General features: G+C 36.6%; 1 protein-coding gene across 1 annotated transcript in view; it reads right to left on the bottom strand.

Moving 5' to 3' along the window:
• Positions 1–17,121: 17,121 nt before the first annotated feature.
• Larp7 (La related protein 7) overlaps positions 17,122–17,581 on the bottom strand; it is a 207,987-nt gene continuing 207,527 nt past the window's right edge. Inside the window, exon 12 of the mRNA XM_090393486.1 lies at positions 17,122–17,344. Within this exon, the coding sequence (XP_090249612.1) occupies positions 17,282–17,344 (63 nt within the window). The 3' untranslated portion in view covers positions 17,122–17,281. The remainder of the gene's footprint in view (positions 17,345–17,581) is intronic.

Genomic DNA, 17,581 nt, shown 5'->3' with positions numbered 1-17,581 from the left:
TTTCAACACAGTTGCACTGACTTGTGAGTGTCATATTCTTTAAATTTATACTGGCTAAAAACACAACTCGTTACATGGCACGATGCACCTTGACCGTGGCAATTTCTGTTGATTTCTTTCCAAACAGTGTATAAAGGTAATTTCAGTTTACAATAAGAGAATCAATAAATTAAGATTTGAAGATGACATAGTTATTATTCATAAAGAAAAACAATGCTTTAGTTAAGTGAAGAGAGAGAGAGAGAGAGAGAGAAAAGCTGAAAAACTAAAACGATGGTATTTGGAGATAAGAAAATGAAGAATCAAACGAAGGTTTGTAGATATGAACTGGGAAGGTAAAAGGTTTCCTACCTAAGGAATAACATGACACACGAGTTAAACTGTAAAAAGGAAATAAGAAATTGGATAATAAATGCGGACATAAGCCTATGGTAATAAATGGAAACAGCAATGATCTTTGAAATGAATCTGAGCATTGGAAATATCCATATTCATGAGTGCTCACTGGGGATGCTTGATGCGGGTAATGGTTAAAGATTCTGTATTATTCATTAAAGATTCTGAATGCATATTGTTCACAGTGCAGAAAACAATTAAAAAACTCAACCTTTTTGGTTCCACCTGCATGATAAATGATGTAAATTAGAGGGAGGGGGGGATTACTTAAACGTTTCTTTGAAAGTTGAGCCACCTTGCAATGGAGACAAAGGGATGAGAAGATGATGAAAAAATAGTGAAAACTGCAAGGAAGGTTGCATTTATACTTCAGATTCTAAGTCTGATGTAATTTTGATGTTCCTGAATTCTAATCTCAGCAGAACAGTCAGTCTGTCTAAAATCATATAAATAATTACATGATAAGCACAGTAATAAACTTTAATGAAAGTACAGATATTTTCTACTGAAATAACAGTACATCATCAGTGTGTAGAAACAAGCAAATCAAGGAAGAGAAATACAAGGTAGACACAACAATCAGTTTACCAATTAAAGAAACGTCTGTCATGAGCTAGAAATCAAAATTGATATCAATAAATAATATTAAAACTATTGTAGCTCAGGGGAAATGGCTTTTGCACTCCATGACGATTGATTGCCCGAAGGAAAACCTAGGTTCGAACTTAGCCCACTGATAAGAGGAACTTTTTTAAGCCTTTCTTCAACTGGTTCCCGAGTTAGTCGATCTCTGAAATGGGAAAGCGGGGGGGGGGGGGGGGGTGTTCAACAGGAAATTCAGGTTTTTCTTCTCGTAAACTCAAGAAAATCGACCTTAGAATCCACACTATCTCAAACAATAAATATATAGTGTTAAGATAGGTGTTAATCTGTGCACAGTAGTCTATATGGGGCCTAATCAGAGCCTTATATAATGCAACCAGAATCTTTCCCAGAATTTGTTGTGTTGTCCTCACAATTTTGGCAATATGTCCTCTAAATTTCAGATCCTTATCCACCATCATTCCAAGATCTCTTATTTCCTGCACCTCCAACAATATATCCCCACCAAAAGTAAATTCTATATCCCATCTTTGCTTTCAAGTTTTAAAACCTTACATTTCGCAACATTGAACTGGCATCCCCACTCCCATATAATTGGCCTATAACACCTATTCACTCAATCTATTCATTGGCCTTACAAGTAGACCACAGCAATCTGCTCTACTCCTCATAGTTTGTCCCAATTTTGCATCACCTGCAAACAACTTATCCGCATTCATATCTTCTCCAATATCATTAACATACAGGTTAAACATCAATGGCCATAAAACAGACTAAAGAGGCAATGACTGTCTGATAGATATTGCTCCCCCATACACAACTTGTTGATACCTATCAGACAGTCAGTCTCCTATCCAATGTACTAGTCTAATATCAAACCGCATCTGCTCTAGTCTGACTATAAACTTATCATGTGGTAATCTATCAAAAGCCTTTGCAAAGTCTGAGTAATGCTGCTGTCACCTTATTGTAATAAGTAGATTACTAAAACATGACCTCCCTTTAACAAATCCGTGCTGTCCATCAAAGATAATACCATTGTTGTCAATTCTGGATCCTAGTTCTCACCAGTCTTTCCAACACTTTAACTACTACAACTGACACAGATTGGCCTATAACATGATTCTTGAATTCTGCCACCTCCTTTATGAAGTGGTATAATCTTGCCTTCCATCCACTCCATTGGAACTTGACACAATGTGACTCATGTTAAAAAATATGTCAAGGCAGATGTCAACTCCCTGGCACATTCCTTCAAAATATGCAGTGATATATCAAGTCTCACAGCCTTATTAATATCTAGTTTGCTCAATTCCCCATATACCTCTTCCTCACTCATAATCATCCACTGCTCTCAAACTCTCCATGATATCACATTCACAAGGATGAAAAACCTTTATGAACTGCACCTCAAATATCTCAACTATATCCTCCACAGCAGTTGACTATTTTCTCCAATCGCTGTCAGCCCATAATCATTCTTATTTTCGCTGGCTGCATATCGAAAGAACTCTCTGGGATTTTTTTTTGGCTTCATCAGCTAACTGCTACTGATACTGAACTTTTGTTACCATTACCAATCAAGTTACCCTCCTTGCCTGTTCTTTGTATTCCTGATGGAATTGATTACCACTCCTCCTATGTTGCATCCATAATGCTTTTTTTCTCTATTGCATTCTTAATTTCTCATTCATCCATTTCACACTTACCTTGTTTAATCTTTGGCCCTTTGGAATACATTTAGACATTGCTTCTACTAGACAGGTTTTGAATGTCACCCAAGCATCACTGATTTCCTTTCAACTGTATGCTACAGCTCCAAACTCTCTCTTGAGCTTCTCATAATCGCAAGCCTTGTAGTTCCACAAAGTCCTCACATGGCTAGCAACCATGCAGATAATCACTTCATGGTCACTCTCACCAAATGGATGGAGATTTGACACCTCATTTATAATCATGTCCTCTGATGAGATGATCACATCCAAGACCCTCAATTCTCATGTGTCCTCTGTTACAGGTAATTGTCCTTCAAAAAATCAAGAAACTCATTTCTTTACTTCCATATACTACCATAATTAAAATCATCCACAATGATCACCTTTTTCCATCTGCTTATACATTTCCTGGTCACTACCCTCCACATTACCAGGTCTATAGCAACATCCAACAATGTATTTCATTCTATTCACTTCTATCTCACACCATAGTGCCTCAAAACCATTATCACCATTTCCCCTCTTTCATCTCTACCTTGTATGGACCCACGCACAAGTGAGGAGGTTTATCTATGCCGACAACACAGCTATATGCAGTCAAGCAAGGAGTTTTGAGAAGTTGAGAAGAGGTTGACAGAAGCCTTAGAAATACTCTCCAATTACTATGAGATCAATTGCCTGAAGCCTAACCCAAACAAGACTAAGGTATGTGCTTTCCATGTGCACAACAGGGAAGCAAAACGCCAGTTAAACATTGTCCTGAGAGGAAAACACCTCAAACACTGCAGCAATCCCAAATATCTTGGAGTTAAGCTGGATCGTACCTTGTCATATAAGGTACATTGCCAGGAACTAAAAGGAAAAATCTATGCAAGAAATAACATCATAAGAAAAATGACCGGCACAACGTGGGGAGCTCAACCAGAGGTACTTCGCTTGACGGCTTTGGCATTGTGTTTTGCTGCAGGGGAGTATGCTGCCCCAGTATGGGTGGCATCTGCCCATGCGAAACATATGGATGTGGCTTTAAATGATACCATTAGGATCATAACCGGATGTCTAAAACCAACCCCAGTCAACAAGCTGTATCCCTTAGAAGACATAGCACCACTAGGCATAAGAAGTCAAGTGGCCGGTGAGATGGAGAAAAAAAAGCAGATGACAGACGAAAGACATCCAATGTACGGCCATATCATCATGGCTTCTCGACTCAAATCGAGGCATAGTTTTATGCAAAGAACTAAACCATTGATCCATAAACCTGAGGAGTGATGCCTTGTTCTATGGAGGGAATCGGTTCAACTTAAAGACCCCATAATTAAGGAAGAGTTAATCAAGGGATATCACCTACCCTATAGCACCTGGAGGACTTTGAACCTTCTTAGAGTGGGAGTGTCCAGATGCAGAAGTAACCTTTTTTCTCCTTATTCAACTTAGAACCTTCTTCAAATCCAACTATTTTCACTTGATCCCAGGCCATCCCCTTCCCTTTTTTCATGCAGCCAGTCACGTTTATCGGAGGTATAAATTGGAGGAATATGATGCTCTGAATACGAAGTCGGTGCAACTGGATCCAGGTGAAATGGCTGCAAGAAGGGAACTGCTGGAGCTTGAAAGAGGCATCGTGATAGGATGCTATGTTACAAGCCCATCTGTTCAGCAAATTGGGATCCCAGATCAACAATCGGTGATACGATACCGAGATGGAAGTGCAGAGTCAACTGCAAAGTTTGTGATGCCACAAACATTGAACTCCAAGAGGCATTGGAACATTCTGGACAATGCAATGCTTCGCTTCCTACTTTGTGGCATTTCTACGGAACTGACCATTATCTCTTTCAGCAAGGCAATGCATTCTGATCTCAACCCTTTGAACATCTGTGGGATGAACTGGAGCATCAGGTGAAGTCAAGCAATGTTTGCCCCACAATAGTCCAGGTCCTCATCACATGCCTACAGGAAGAATGGTCCAAAATTACTGATCACTATCATATGCTTGTGGAAAGTGTGCCCCATAGGATTGCTGCAGTCATCACAGCAAAAGGAGGTACTACATCTTATGAAGGCAGGCACTGTGGTTGTTCAGTCCTCACACCATGGTGTCCATTGACCTCTTGGCAGGCAGTGTATTTTCTGGCTGGTCTGCCCAGCATGATGAAAAATCAGAATTTCTGAGGATAAAAACCTTTCCACCTCCATATGGGACCAGCTATTCAGTTGAAAAGTCCTTATAAATGATCATTGTATTCTAGATAGGATTTGAATCTAAGTCTTGCCAGCTAAAAGGCATTATTCATGTCAAGTGAGTTATGGATGCTCTAGAAATAAGAATCCAGCTGGAGCTATGAACATCAACATTTCTGAAGAAAATTACTTCATTAGGAAAGTCAGGCTTGAGAAAATTAATATTTCTTCTTCAACAGCTTAATAGACCATTCGATTCTTGTACTTCTTATAATAGAATGTTGTCTTTCTGAAACCAGTTTTGGAGTTCATTATATCTTTGTTTGTGCAATCGAGTATTCTGATTATAAAGTGATCTAAAAGTCTTAATACTTTTCTTTCTAAGGCAAATAAATTTTGTATTATTTTCCTTTGTTGATGACCATATCATACATCCATAAGTTAATAGCAAGTATAATCAAATTAATATTCTTAATGATATTCTGAATTTTAGGAGTTGTAAGACTTAAAATTATCCCCAACTGGTATTTGCAATTCCCTGTATTCTTGATGAATATTATTTTGCAGTTCTTGATGTCTTAATGACTCCTGGATATTTAAAATATCCACTATCTGAAGGTATAGTTATCAACAACTAAGCTGGGCAAGTTAAATGTGGCCTTGAAATGTACAGTGTTCAAGAACACCCATTTATGGTTTATGATAACCTCCCTAGGTTTATTTGTCTTAATTAGATTATTAAATATAGTTTAAAGAACACCCGATGAGTCTCTAAAGATAATGATATAGGCTATCAGCAGCATAAGCTAATAGACTGTTCTTTCAATTCAAGTGCATTCTCCTATGTTCATTTACATCTCTTAATGACTCCCTCTGATGCTAGTTTGAGCATGACGGGAACAAGCATCTTGAATGCTCAGAATGTTGAACATTGAACATACTATAAAGAAATGTAATGAGGTTAAAAATGCCAAAGGACCCATCACCAGAGAATACTGACAACTATAAGATCTGCAGACATTTAGCAAAATACTATCAAGAGAAAAGGTGAGAAGAAGAAAAAAAAAATCAAGAAATTGAAAAAACAAATAAACTCAAAGAGAGAGTCTTAACTGGGATGTCGGTGTAATTATGAGTAACCAACTGGCTAGGAAAGAGAAGTGTGTGTAGCTTTTTTTTTTTTTTTTTTTTACTTACACTAGCATTAATCCTAGGTAGAAACTGTAGATGACAGTCTTGGTGCAAATGAAGAGGAAGTTGCATATTCTGTGTTTCTTCTCTCCTGAATGGGGTAGATACCAGTAATCTTGGCTATGTGGTTATAGGTGCTTGAGGCAATGTACAGGACATAGGTGATAACTGCTTTGTTTGCAGAATTTTTGTTCCAAGGTGCCTGGGATGTTGCAGAAGAGACATGGATCCAATTTTCTAGGTTGGAATTTGTGAAGCTTAATAGAAGTTGGCAAGGTGTTGTACCATAGCCTCCACTGTATGTCTGAATCTGATCCGGTACACTTTCATATGTATGAGAGATCCACTGAAAACTGAGTGTCATGGGAAGAGGTTTACAGATGAGGGAGAAGTAAGAAGTGGCAGTGAGGCTGCAGGTGATACATGATGAAAGGTAGGTTCACCTCAGTTTCCAGAAGTAATTCATATTCTCTAAGGTGCAGAGATATCTGGAAAGGCTTTCATAATGGCACCTTGCATCTGTTGCTTTTCTATTTTGAGAGTTTTCAGTGGTTAGACATGTGAATGTCTTCCATTTTAAGTTCTGGGTCAGGAGGTCTACTATGATTCTTATTCCTGCCCAGCTTCATGTAGAGAAACGAAAATGATGACCAGTTGTTGGACTTATGTTTTTGTTTGAAAACAGTGGTTATGTAAATACAGCTGACTCTGTTGATCCCACCAGTGTGTGCGTGTGTGTGTCTGTGATGAGGTTCTGTATTCTGTATTTTTCCTGCTGTAGAGCATCTCTGTAAAATGGAGGTAGTTTAGGAGTTGATGGTGAAGTACTAGCCATTCAGAGGATTGGAGATAGTGTAAGTCATCTAGTGGATGATTCCATGTGATTGAGAGTTGTTTGCATACATCTGAATGTTTGAAGTGTCATGAGAAAAATGATCCTGAGAGATGTGATTTTGTTTTCAAGGGAGATCAGGCCTTGACTTCCCTTACTGAGTGGCTTGCATAGTGTAGAGTAAGTTATCCAATTAGTTTGTTCCAGTGTGCGATTGCCTTTTGAATGTGACAGAGAAAGTCTTCAGATAGTGTCAGTACTTTGTTGATGATTAGGACTCTTCCTCTGAGTGAAGATGTATGTATACTATTCCATTTTTCCAGCACCTGTTGAAAGCAGTTTTGCAGTTGTGTCCAATTTAGGGTATTATACATTTAGGTGTTTCCAAGGTGTATGCATAAGTATTTTTGTTCTTCATTTGATACATTCAATCAGAGAGTATCAGTTCTAGACTTACATCTGCCTGTCCACAAGCCAGTGGTTTTTGCAGAATTTTTGAAGCTTGTGTATACAATCTGTATCAGTTACTTTCATTTCTTCACCAATGCATATTATAATGGTGATGTCATCAGCATAAGCAGATTTTCAGATGTGGTTCTGTTATGCTGGTTCAGGTACTTGCATTTTTTTTTTTAGAAAGGTTTGATGGCTAATGTAAACAGTTGCCAGAGAGGAGACATCCTTGTTTGATATCTCAAGAGCATGGCAAAGTGCAAGTGAGCCAGTTGTCTATTTTTAAACAATAAAGAGCATACCATTATTGAAACAATCAAACTGTTTCAATGAGGATCATATCCAAATATTTTTAGGATTTCATAGAGATACTCATGCTCTACTCTGTCAAAGGCTTTTTTATCCAAATCCGAATTTTTTAGGATTTCATAGAGATACTCATGCTCTACTCTATCAAAGGCTTTTTTTCCTGATCAAGGCTCATGAGTGCTAGGTTTTCATTTGGACTGTTTGCAATGATCTCTTCTTAGATGGAGGTTATTATGCATTGATCCTCCTGGAACAGATTAAGTTTGGTATTGGCCAATAACTTCAGGCAGGATGGGGTTTAGTTGGTTTGCAATAACTTTGGAAATGATTTTGCAGTTCATATTGATTAATGACATTAGATGCCAGTTTCAAATGTGTGTTGCCTCCCTTCTTTGATATCAATCGTGCTACTGAGGTCATAATGGACTGTGGCAGCCCTTGGAAATAAGCAGGGGCGAATGCTGGTCTTGAAATTCACACTTGCTCTTGTTATCATTCAGGGAGTGAGAGGTGTGATTGAAGTCTGATTAGCTGAATAATGAATTACTGACCATTTAAAACTATATATTTAGAAATTTATGTACATTTAATCATACAAATACCACATTTATTTTACAAATGATATTCTATCTTTTTCAATTTAGCTACTTGAATACAAATTCTACCCTACGGTTCTTCTTTATGAACTGGTCAATAACATCGTCATAAAAAGGTCAGGCTAGGGTAACTCGTAGTTTCCAAGCCGAATATATAGAACCTCTAAGAATTTCATGCCGACTTAATTTGTAAAATTTTGTTGCATTGCCGAAGTGAAGCCTTTTTGGCTCTTTATCTCAGAAATATTACTTCTTTCTCAATTAAAGCACATGCACAGCAAGTATGGAGAATTCGCCTCTGTAAATAAGTTTCTTGCAGTGTTTTAAAGAGAAGTGGTTTGAGTTGATCCCAGAAGACTAGGAATTCTGTGATGTTGCCATCTTGTAGCATAATTGCTGAGATATAGCTCGCTGCCTGGTATTTTTTTTTCTCCCCAGAAAGAAAAAAAAATTTTGCAAGCCATCTGAAAGATTTATATGTGTATGCTGAGATCTAAGTAGGGCACCCTTTGTGAATAATTCTAAGTGTCTTTGCAGGGCTTGAAGGGCCGAGTAATATTCAGGACTTTCTTCTGGGAGAAGATGCAGGAGCTGTTGTTCAACTTGTCAGATGTTAAAATTCCTCTATTGATTCTTCTAAAACTGTAGATCTATGTAAAATATTTTATTTGTGATTTTAGACGAATTTTCATTGGTTCTATATTCACTTTTCAAGCGAGTGAGGGTACATATCAAAGCCTGAATGTTTAAATACATAATCTGCATCTTGCAGGAGGGTGTTTTTGAAGATCCAGTAGGTACTTCCAGGTTTGGATACTTCTGAAGAGAAAGAAAATTACAGCACAATGAAGCTGTAATTGAGTATAGGAAGGGATATGAGAGATGTTTCTAACTAGAGGAACGGTGTGTGTTTAAAAATGTAGTATCTGTCGAATCTTGCTTGGTATAGAGGGCTGTTAGCTGCTGTGATTGCTGACCTCCATGTGCAGGGCCTTTTATCTGGATTTGATGCCAAAAGATGTCAAATGAATTCATTATCATTTACCAGTGTTTGAAGTTTGTTTATTAATGAGGTACGGTGTTCAGCACATTGCAATCTGTCTTTTTCTTAGTTAAGAGTGCAGTTAAAGTCTACAGCCATTATGACATGTTCTTAGTCAGTAATGGAAAGATGGCTTTGTAAGTCCAAGACTTCTGATGCCTGAGCATTCTACTATAGTTATGTAAATACTGAACACATGCAGGGTATTATGGCATGTCCTGGTATGTCTGCAATCACTTTTAGTTTGTCGTGGAGATACATTTACACCTGTTAACCTCTGCTCTACTTTTTTTTCCCTCCCAATTTGGAGGGTAGGTCCAGAAGTTGAGATATAAGTTTTGGAATTCTTGCAATGTATTTGAGGGCTAGTTGATTTGTGAGAAGAGCCTCGCACTTTCTGTATGAAAGTGCAAGGCTCACTGACTAAAGGATCTTCAGTGTAGGAAAGTTCACCCACAACTTCATCTTCTGAGTTAAGGCCAGATTTCTGAATATTTTCTTCTCTGGGATGATTTGTGGAAAGCTCGGCTGGTAATTCTGGTTGCTACATCAGGAATGCTACTAATTTGTTCCTCTTAGTAATCTCTGTTAGAAGGGTCACTGTTTGCACACTGTTTGTTAAAATCGGCATGCAAGCAGTGATACTTTGTTATCAGAGCTTCAGATCTGATTGCTGCATCAGCAATACTACTAATTTGTTCCTCTTAGTAATCTCTGTTTGAAGGGTCACTGTTTGCACACTGTTTGTTAAAATCAGCATGCAAACAGTGATACTTTGTTATCAGAGCTTCAGATCCCATTGCTTGATAGGCATTCAAGAGCAAAGTGATCCTTGGCTCATCCAGGTTTGGATTTTCTTGGCTCTAATTCGTGGTGGGAAATTATGATAGGACAGATATGGTAGATGATACGATTAGAGGAGTACAGTGATCAGGCACTGTCTTGTGATGTACATCCATCAAGTGGGCTTCTATACAATATAAAAGTAAAGCTTTCAAGGGAAGGTATGTGACAAATATGTCAAAAAATGTACTAGCCATTCTGTTCTGTTGAGATGGTTGAGAAAAGTAATGAATATCTGGGGAAAGCCAGTCAAATGACTAAATATACACATGCACATTGTCTACTTGTTTGTAGAAGTCTGAGAATGAAAAGTACTGACACCAATTTTCTTAAAAAGAAAGTCAGTCCACATACTTTTTAATCACTCAGGGTGTATTATTTTGGGGTACTTAAGGGTCAAGACTGGATAACTGAGACCTCCACGTGGCCTTTTGGGGACTGCAGAGAACTGACCAGGGCTTCTGACCTGATGTCATCCTCACCTTCTCATGGTGCACCCTATGGGATATCTACCTGGATAATGAATGAATGAGGATGGGCTGGCAATTTGGGATTTAGCCAATCAAGTTGATGCCTACTTATTGGAGTACAACATGATGGAATTTCATGCCAGTTTGGACATTGATTGGTTAAACAAGCCCCCCCCCCCCCATTGTTTTCATCAGGGAACTTGGGCAAACAGCAAAAAGTCAGCTACTGGATACTGGAACAAACTCCAACTCAACAACAGCAGAGATCAAGATTGGCACATCAACATAAGAAGCACCAATGGAAAAGAAATGGAACTGGCAGATGAATTGGATAAGTAACAGACTGACATAATGGGTGTTACCAAAACAAAGAAGACAAAAACAGGTGAGATCTTTTTAAGCAACAAATACAAAATATTGTATTCAGGAAATAACAATCAGGGAAAAGGAATAGCTATAATATTAAACATTAAATATGAGGAGAATCCTCTTGAATGGCAGGTGGTATCAAGTAGTGATGTGGACAATATCAAAAGAGAAAATTGCACAATGAGACTTTTTTGCCTATGGTCCCACAGAAGGTTCTAATAGGGAAGAAGTAGAGGAATTTTTCGAGGCATTACAGAAGGCAGCTGACACAACATAAAAGGTGGTCCTAGTTGGAGATCTAAACAGCAGAGTAGGAAATAATTACCAGACATATAAGAACGTTTTGGAAAAATTTGGAGAAGCAAAGCTAATAATAATAATAATGGAAGTATCTAGATTTCTGCTCAGGACATGGACTAATTATTACTAACACCATGTTCCAATATAAAAATATGCACAAATTCACATGGAGAGAAGATGCAAGGAATAAGAAAAGTCTCACTGACTATATTATTGTTGACAGTGATGTTTTCCCACTGGTTCAGGACACCAGAGTATACAGAGGATTTGAAGTAGAAGTGATCACCATTTAGTGTTGAGTAGGATAAAACTGAACTTCATACTGAAAACAAGGGTGTCTAAGAAAGTTTTGAAATGAATCCAAGTTGAACAACTATCAGATAACTGTAGACTCAAATACACAAACATTATTCAAGAAAAACTGAAAAAGTTTGAAAACAAGAACCAAACCTTAGAGATTCAGTGGCACATGTCTCTCTGGCAAATTCAGTGATTGATTCAGCCATGTAGCGAGTAATTTGCAAGGATAGAAAAATCAGAACTCCATGGTGGACCCAGGAAGTTAAAGAGGAAATCAAGGAAAAAATGTAAAAAAGCAAAGCATTGTGTAAAATTCTTATTCTTCTTCTCTCTTCCATCATCTATGTGGATGATGATGATGAGGCCGAATCCCAGGAGATTCCAAACAATTCTGTCCAATTTGGTGTCGCTTGTTGTGATTTGGTTTTCAGGTCCTCTTTTATTTTGTCTATCCATCTAATTCTGGGCCGTCCTTTGGATCTTTTACCTTCCATCATTGTATTCAGGGCTTTAGATGGTAGTCTTTCTGTTCCCATTCTGGTCACATGGCCGAACCATCGCAGTCTTCTTTCTTGGATTTTGTCTATTATTGTATTTCTTGTTTTAGTCGTTTCCTTATGTCTTCGTTTCTTAGTTGATCCAGCAAATTTAGCAAAATCCAGTGTAAAATTAGCTAAACAAAAGTCATGGGAAGACTTTGGTAAGAACATAGAAAATAAACATTCTATTGAAAAAGCAGAAGTGGAGTAAAGAGTACTGTAAAAGGAATTAGATATGATAAAGGGGACATGAAAACTGAGGATAAAGATATTCTTGATGTATTGAGTGTATATACTTTGAAAGATTGCTAAATGAAACAAGCAGTGTGACAGCAAGATGGTAGAAAACAACCAATAGGAATGTCATCTAGAATATATATATCTGTATTTGAAATAGAAAAAGCTACCACAAACCTGAAATGTGAAAAGGCAGCTGGAGTAGACAATATTCAACCAGAAATGCTAAAATATGGAGGTGTAAAAGTTTTACAGTAGCCACACTGCATAATTCAGAAGGCCCAGTCAGAGGATAAAATTACAGATGAGTGAGTAGGGTGCTCATCGGCAGCGTAGCATGCCCATTTAAGTTGGGTGTGCTGTCGTGTGGCTTATGCAACCCGTGCTAAAAAATTCATGTCAATTTGACCGTATCATTGCATTTTTATTGATGGATGTAAATTTTAAGAGTGCACAGTACATCACTGCTCATCTTTATCCTATAATTAATTGCATTGGTCCAATGCAATTAATTATAGGATAATTACTTTGAATACTTTAATTTATCAATTAATATAATTTTGAATATGGAAAGCATAAAGGTCAAATGAACAATAGCTTTGCTTCATGGTTTGAATTTTGATAAAATTTTTAAATAATATAATATGCACAAAAGTTGAAAAAAGTAAAATTACTTGGGAAATTATTATTTTTCTGGATAACAAAGAAAGGCTGAAATAACTCGTTTCACTTACTTATTTATACAAAAGTTCCAACTTCCTTCAACTATAATTGTACAATCCGCAAAAACTCTGGCAGAAAATGGGACATTCAGTAAATCGTCAACACTGTGTTTCTCATTGTAAATATGGGCAAAAAGTTTATAGAAAATTACCTGTCTATATCAGGTCAGTAAATCAGATGAAAATAAAAAAACAAAAATAGCAACTCATGACAAATGACAACGTAAAATTGGATTAGTTGGCACAATAACCCACTTATACACATACACAGCTGCTGGTTTCTGGGTCCTATTGTTTCAATGCTCACCCTTTCGCCTTCTGGGCAGTTTAAAACCACTGGAATGCTAAGAATTTGACTCACTGTACAATCTGTACACCTGTTTGAAGATGTATGTATTTGTGACTGCAGACCCTGGCTATTAACATGAATGTGATGCAATGTTTATGCATCGAAAAGTGTCCAATTCATGAAGCATCAGTGTAGTGTGTTTAATTTTAGGAATCAAGCAAAGCCATTAAACAATATTAGGGGAGTCTTTAACGGGAATAAATGCAAAAAATATAATATCAGTGATATTGTTATTCCGTGGATGTGCACCACACACCTTGAATAACAAGCTGGGTTGAGGCCAAACAGAAGATGTCAGGATAGATTACAAATAGTTGAGAAATTATGGGAATATAACAAGGATCCTGTATTTGAGCTTTGTATATCTGGAAAAGGCATATGACAAGGTGCCATGAGGAAAGCTGTTTAAAATGTTACAGTTATAAAGTGTAAATGGGACATTATATCAAGCAATACATAGTCTCTATGCGAGTTGTAAATCAGCAGTTAGGTTTGAAGGAGGTACCAGAAGATAGCTTGATGTTAAGTCGGGTGCACAAAAAAGGATGTACATTAACTCCACTGTTATTCATCATACATATGGATCACATTATGAAGAAAAGTGGTATTAAACCTGATATCAAAATTGGAGATGTGAATCTCAAATAAAACATAACTAGCCAAGCTCATAGAGTAGGAAGTCAATTTACTTTATGCAAACAATGTTATACTCCTAAATAAATCCAGGACAAGTCTGCAGGATTTCCTGACCAAATTGAATAACTGCTGTAATAAATCTAGTATGAAAATCAGCATTAAAAAGACAAAGACAATGAAAATATTCAGAAGCATTGAAAACATCAACTGTCCTGAATGGAGAACCTACAGAATAAGTAAAACATTTTAGCTATTCAGGAATGTGTTAGCAGAGCTAATATCAGGTGGTATGGTCACTTAACAGAATGAGAAAGGAAAGATTAGCTAAACAAGTGTTTTTTTGCCATGATGGCAGGAAAAAGACCCAGAGGAAGACCAAGATGTTAGTGAATTGATACAGTAAACAGTGCCTTAAAAGACATAAATACACTCAGGTCTCTTTTTATGCGGATTTGAAGTTATGCAGTGCACGCCCACAGATACGAGACCTTTCGACAATTCTGCGCATGTCAACAGAAGGAGAATCCATTCCAATAATAGAGTAATCCAGTGTTTCCCAAACTTTTCCTACGATGGAACACTTCAAAAATCCTGAAATTTTCATGGAACACCTTGGTTATTTTGTAATATATTCATTAATAATTAATTGTTAATTTAGCTGATTATTATTAATTAATAATTAATTAAATTTGGCCCAATGGAGGAAAAAAAGCACCAAAGAAAAGCAATTTCTTTGGAAATGAAAATTGCAATTTTAGATCACTTAGCAAAAGGAGAGGGATCTACGGTGATTGGTAAACATTTTAATTTAGATGAATCTACTATAAGGGTAATTAAAAAGAATGAAGTCGCAATAAGAAAACCTGTCATTTCGGCACAAAACTAAGTGCCAAATTATCATCGTACTCAAGAGATGCTTTATTAGAAAAAACGGAACGAGTGCTTGCAATTTGGATTGAAGAATTAACTTAAAGAAAAATTCCTATAAGTGGTTATTTAATTAAACAAAAAGCTCTTTGGTTTTATGAACAGATGAAGCAATTGAGCCATCTACTTCCGCTTCCCAGGCTGAAAAAGAATTTTTGGCTAGCAAATGATGGTAAACCAGGGTTTTAAAAAGGAATGCACGTCATAACGTGAAGATTACAGGCGAGGTTGCAGCAACAGATGAAGCAGCAGCCAAAAATTTTCAAGAGAAGTTAGCCAAAATTATTGAAGATGGTGGATATTGTCCCGATCAAGTGTTTAACGCTGACGAAACAGGATTGTTTTGGAAGAAAATGCCTAGTCGAACTTGCATCGCAAAGTCTGAGAAAAAAGCAAGTGGGTTTAAAGCAAGCAAAGATCGAGTAACGTTGTTACTTTGTAGCAATGCATCAGGAGATCTAATATTGAAACCCCCTCCTAGTAAATCAATTTCTAAGACCATGTTCTCTAAAAAGCAAAGATCTATAACAGCTACTGGTACATTGGATGGCTAATACAAAGGCGTGGATAACAACTGCTGTATTTACTGAATGGCTCAATAATTGCTTTGTACCAGAAGTAGAAACATACATGAAGCAAAAAGCTCTCGATTTTAAAGTTTTATTAATTTTTGACAATGCACTAAGTCATCCACATTTATAACATCCAAATGTGCAGGTAGTGTTTTTTCCACCCAATACAACAACATTATTCAGCCATTAGATCAAGGCATAATTGCTACTTTTAAAAAATATTACATTAAGCACACTTTTCAATTTATATTGGATAAACTAGAAAATGAATTATTAACAGTAACTGACGTTTGGAAAAAAAATTTCTATTTTGGACTGCTTAAATCAGGTTGCATCTACTATCACTGAAATAAGACCACAAACTTTAAATGCTTGCTGGAAAGCAGCTTGGCTTAGATGTATTGCAAACAGTGCAACCATGCAAACATCTACATTATCAGCTGAAATTATTACATTGGCACATGAAATTGGTGGAGAAGGTGTTGATACATTTAGCCAGAACGATGTAGACGAATTGCTTGTGGATAATGCCTTAAGTAGCGATGATATTATTGAATATAGATTAATTTTAGATATCATCGAAGATCCAGAAAATGATATTGAAGTGGAAGAAAAACCTGTCCACCTCACTGCAAAAATATAATTCGAGAAGGTCTCGAACTGTGCAATAAATTGGAAAATCATTTTCTTGTTAATGACACAAATTCTGAATGAGCCTTCAACGTGAGCTGAAGAACAGTATGTCTGGATATCGCGAGCCGTATAAAATCATCACTGTAAAGTTTAATCATTGATTACATCGTCAGAAGAAAAAAATCAGCACAGAACGATGGTGAAGCTAATTTTGTTTGTGAAAAATCAATGCCTTTACCATACAGATCTGATGAGTTGGCGCTCTCTTCTGGTGATGAAAGTAACTTCGCACCAGTTCGCAAATGTTGCAGAATATTATCTAATAGTGATGATAATTCTGATGACAAAATGTTAAAAAAAAATGTTACTTTTCAATAAAATTAAATGGATAAAGCTTTAAAACAAACTTAGGCATTCTTATTTTCCTGAATTTTCATAAACTTCTTTTGTGCGATTTTTTATATGCGGTTTTCTGTGGAATGTATGTACCACATAAAAAGAGACCCTACAATATAAGATCTGATAATATTGGAATGTTGACAGATAACAGGCTAATCTGGAGGAAAATTAGTGATAGGAAGTTAGTAAACGATGTGACTTTTCATGTAGCATTATCATAAGATCCTGCATATCTGCTGAGGGTATATGTTAGGACTTTCATGATGATGATGATTGTGTATTATTTCCATAAAATGAATGCTTTTGTATTTTATTCCCACATGTAAAATCTCTTCACAAAGATAAAAAGCAGTCATTTATTATTGCAAACATTACTAGCTATCCTTTTTCCATTTATAATTACACTTTAAGCCTTTTTTATTGTGACGTTTTACAGTGTGACTTTGCGCTGTTATATCTAGTTGATAATTGTTTTCAACACTGAACATTTAATCAGCAGAGAAAGGCAGAAATAAATATCTTTATTTTCAAGGTGAAGTAATCTGTATCTAAAAAAAAAATCTGTACAGGTAATATAATACAGCAGAAATTGAAAGTAATATTTTTATGTACATGAATGTCTACTGATTGGCAGTTTTTATTTTCTCTACATAAATTCTAAAGATCAATCTTCAAACCTTATGTGCTTATTCTTCTGCTGTGCAACTTTTTCTGCTCTGGCCATGATCTGAAAGGAAAAATTATAATACATATTTATATAAAGAAACACAGAATAATTACTACTTTATCATTTCAAAATTATGGCTAAGAATATTACTAAGAATATGGAAATCACAGTGTTTATTTATGTGATTCCCCCCCCCCCCCCACCTCCAACTTTCTATATTTGCATAGTCACTCCAGTAACTCATATGGTATTGGGTGGTGATGGTGATGATGATTTATGGTTTTAATGGCACAAGGA

The sequence above is a fragment of the Typopeltis vanoorti genome, chromosome 5 (assembly GCF_054136105.1).
Source record: "Typopeltis vanoorti isolate ZY-2024b chromosome 5, IOZ_Tvanoo_1.0, whole genome shotgun sequence".
NCBI lineage: Eukaryota > Metazoa > Arthropoda > Arachnida > Uropygi > Thelyphonidae > Typopeltis > Typopeltis vanoorti.
The sequence above is the reverse complement of the archived record's forward strand: the minus strand, read 5'-3'. Positions and strand labels throughout refer to the sequence as shown.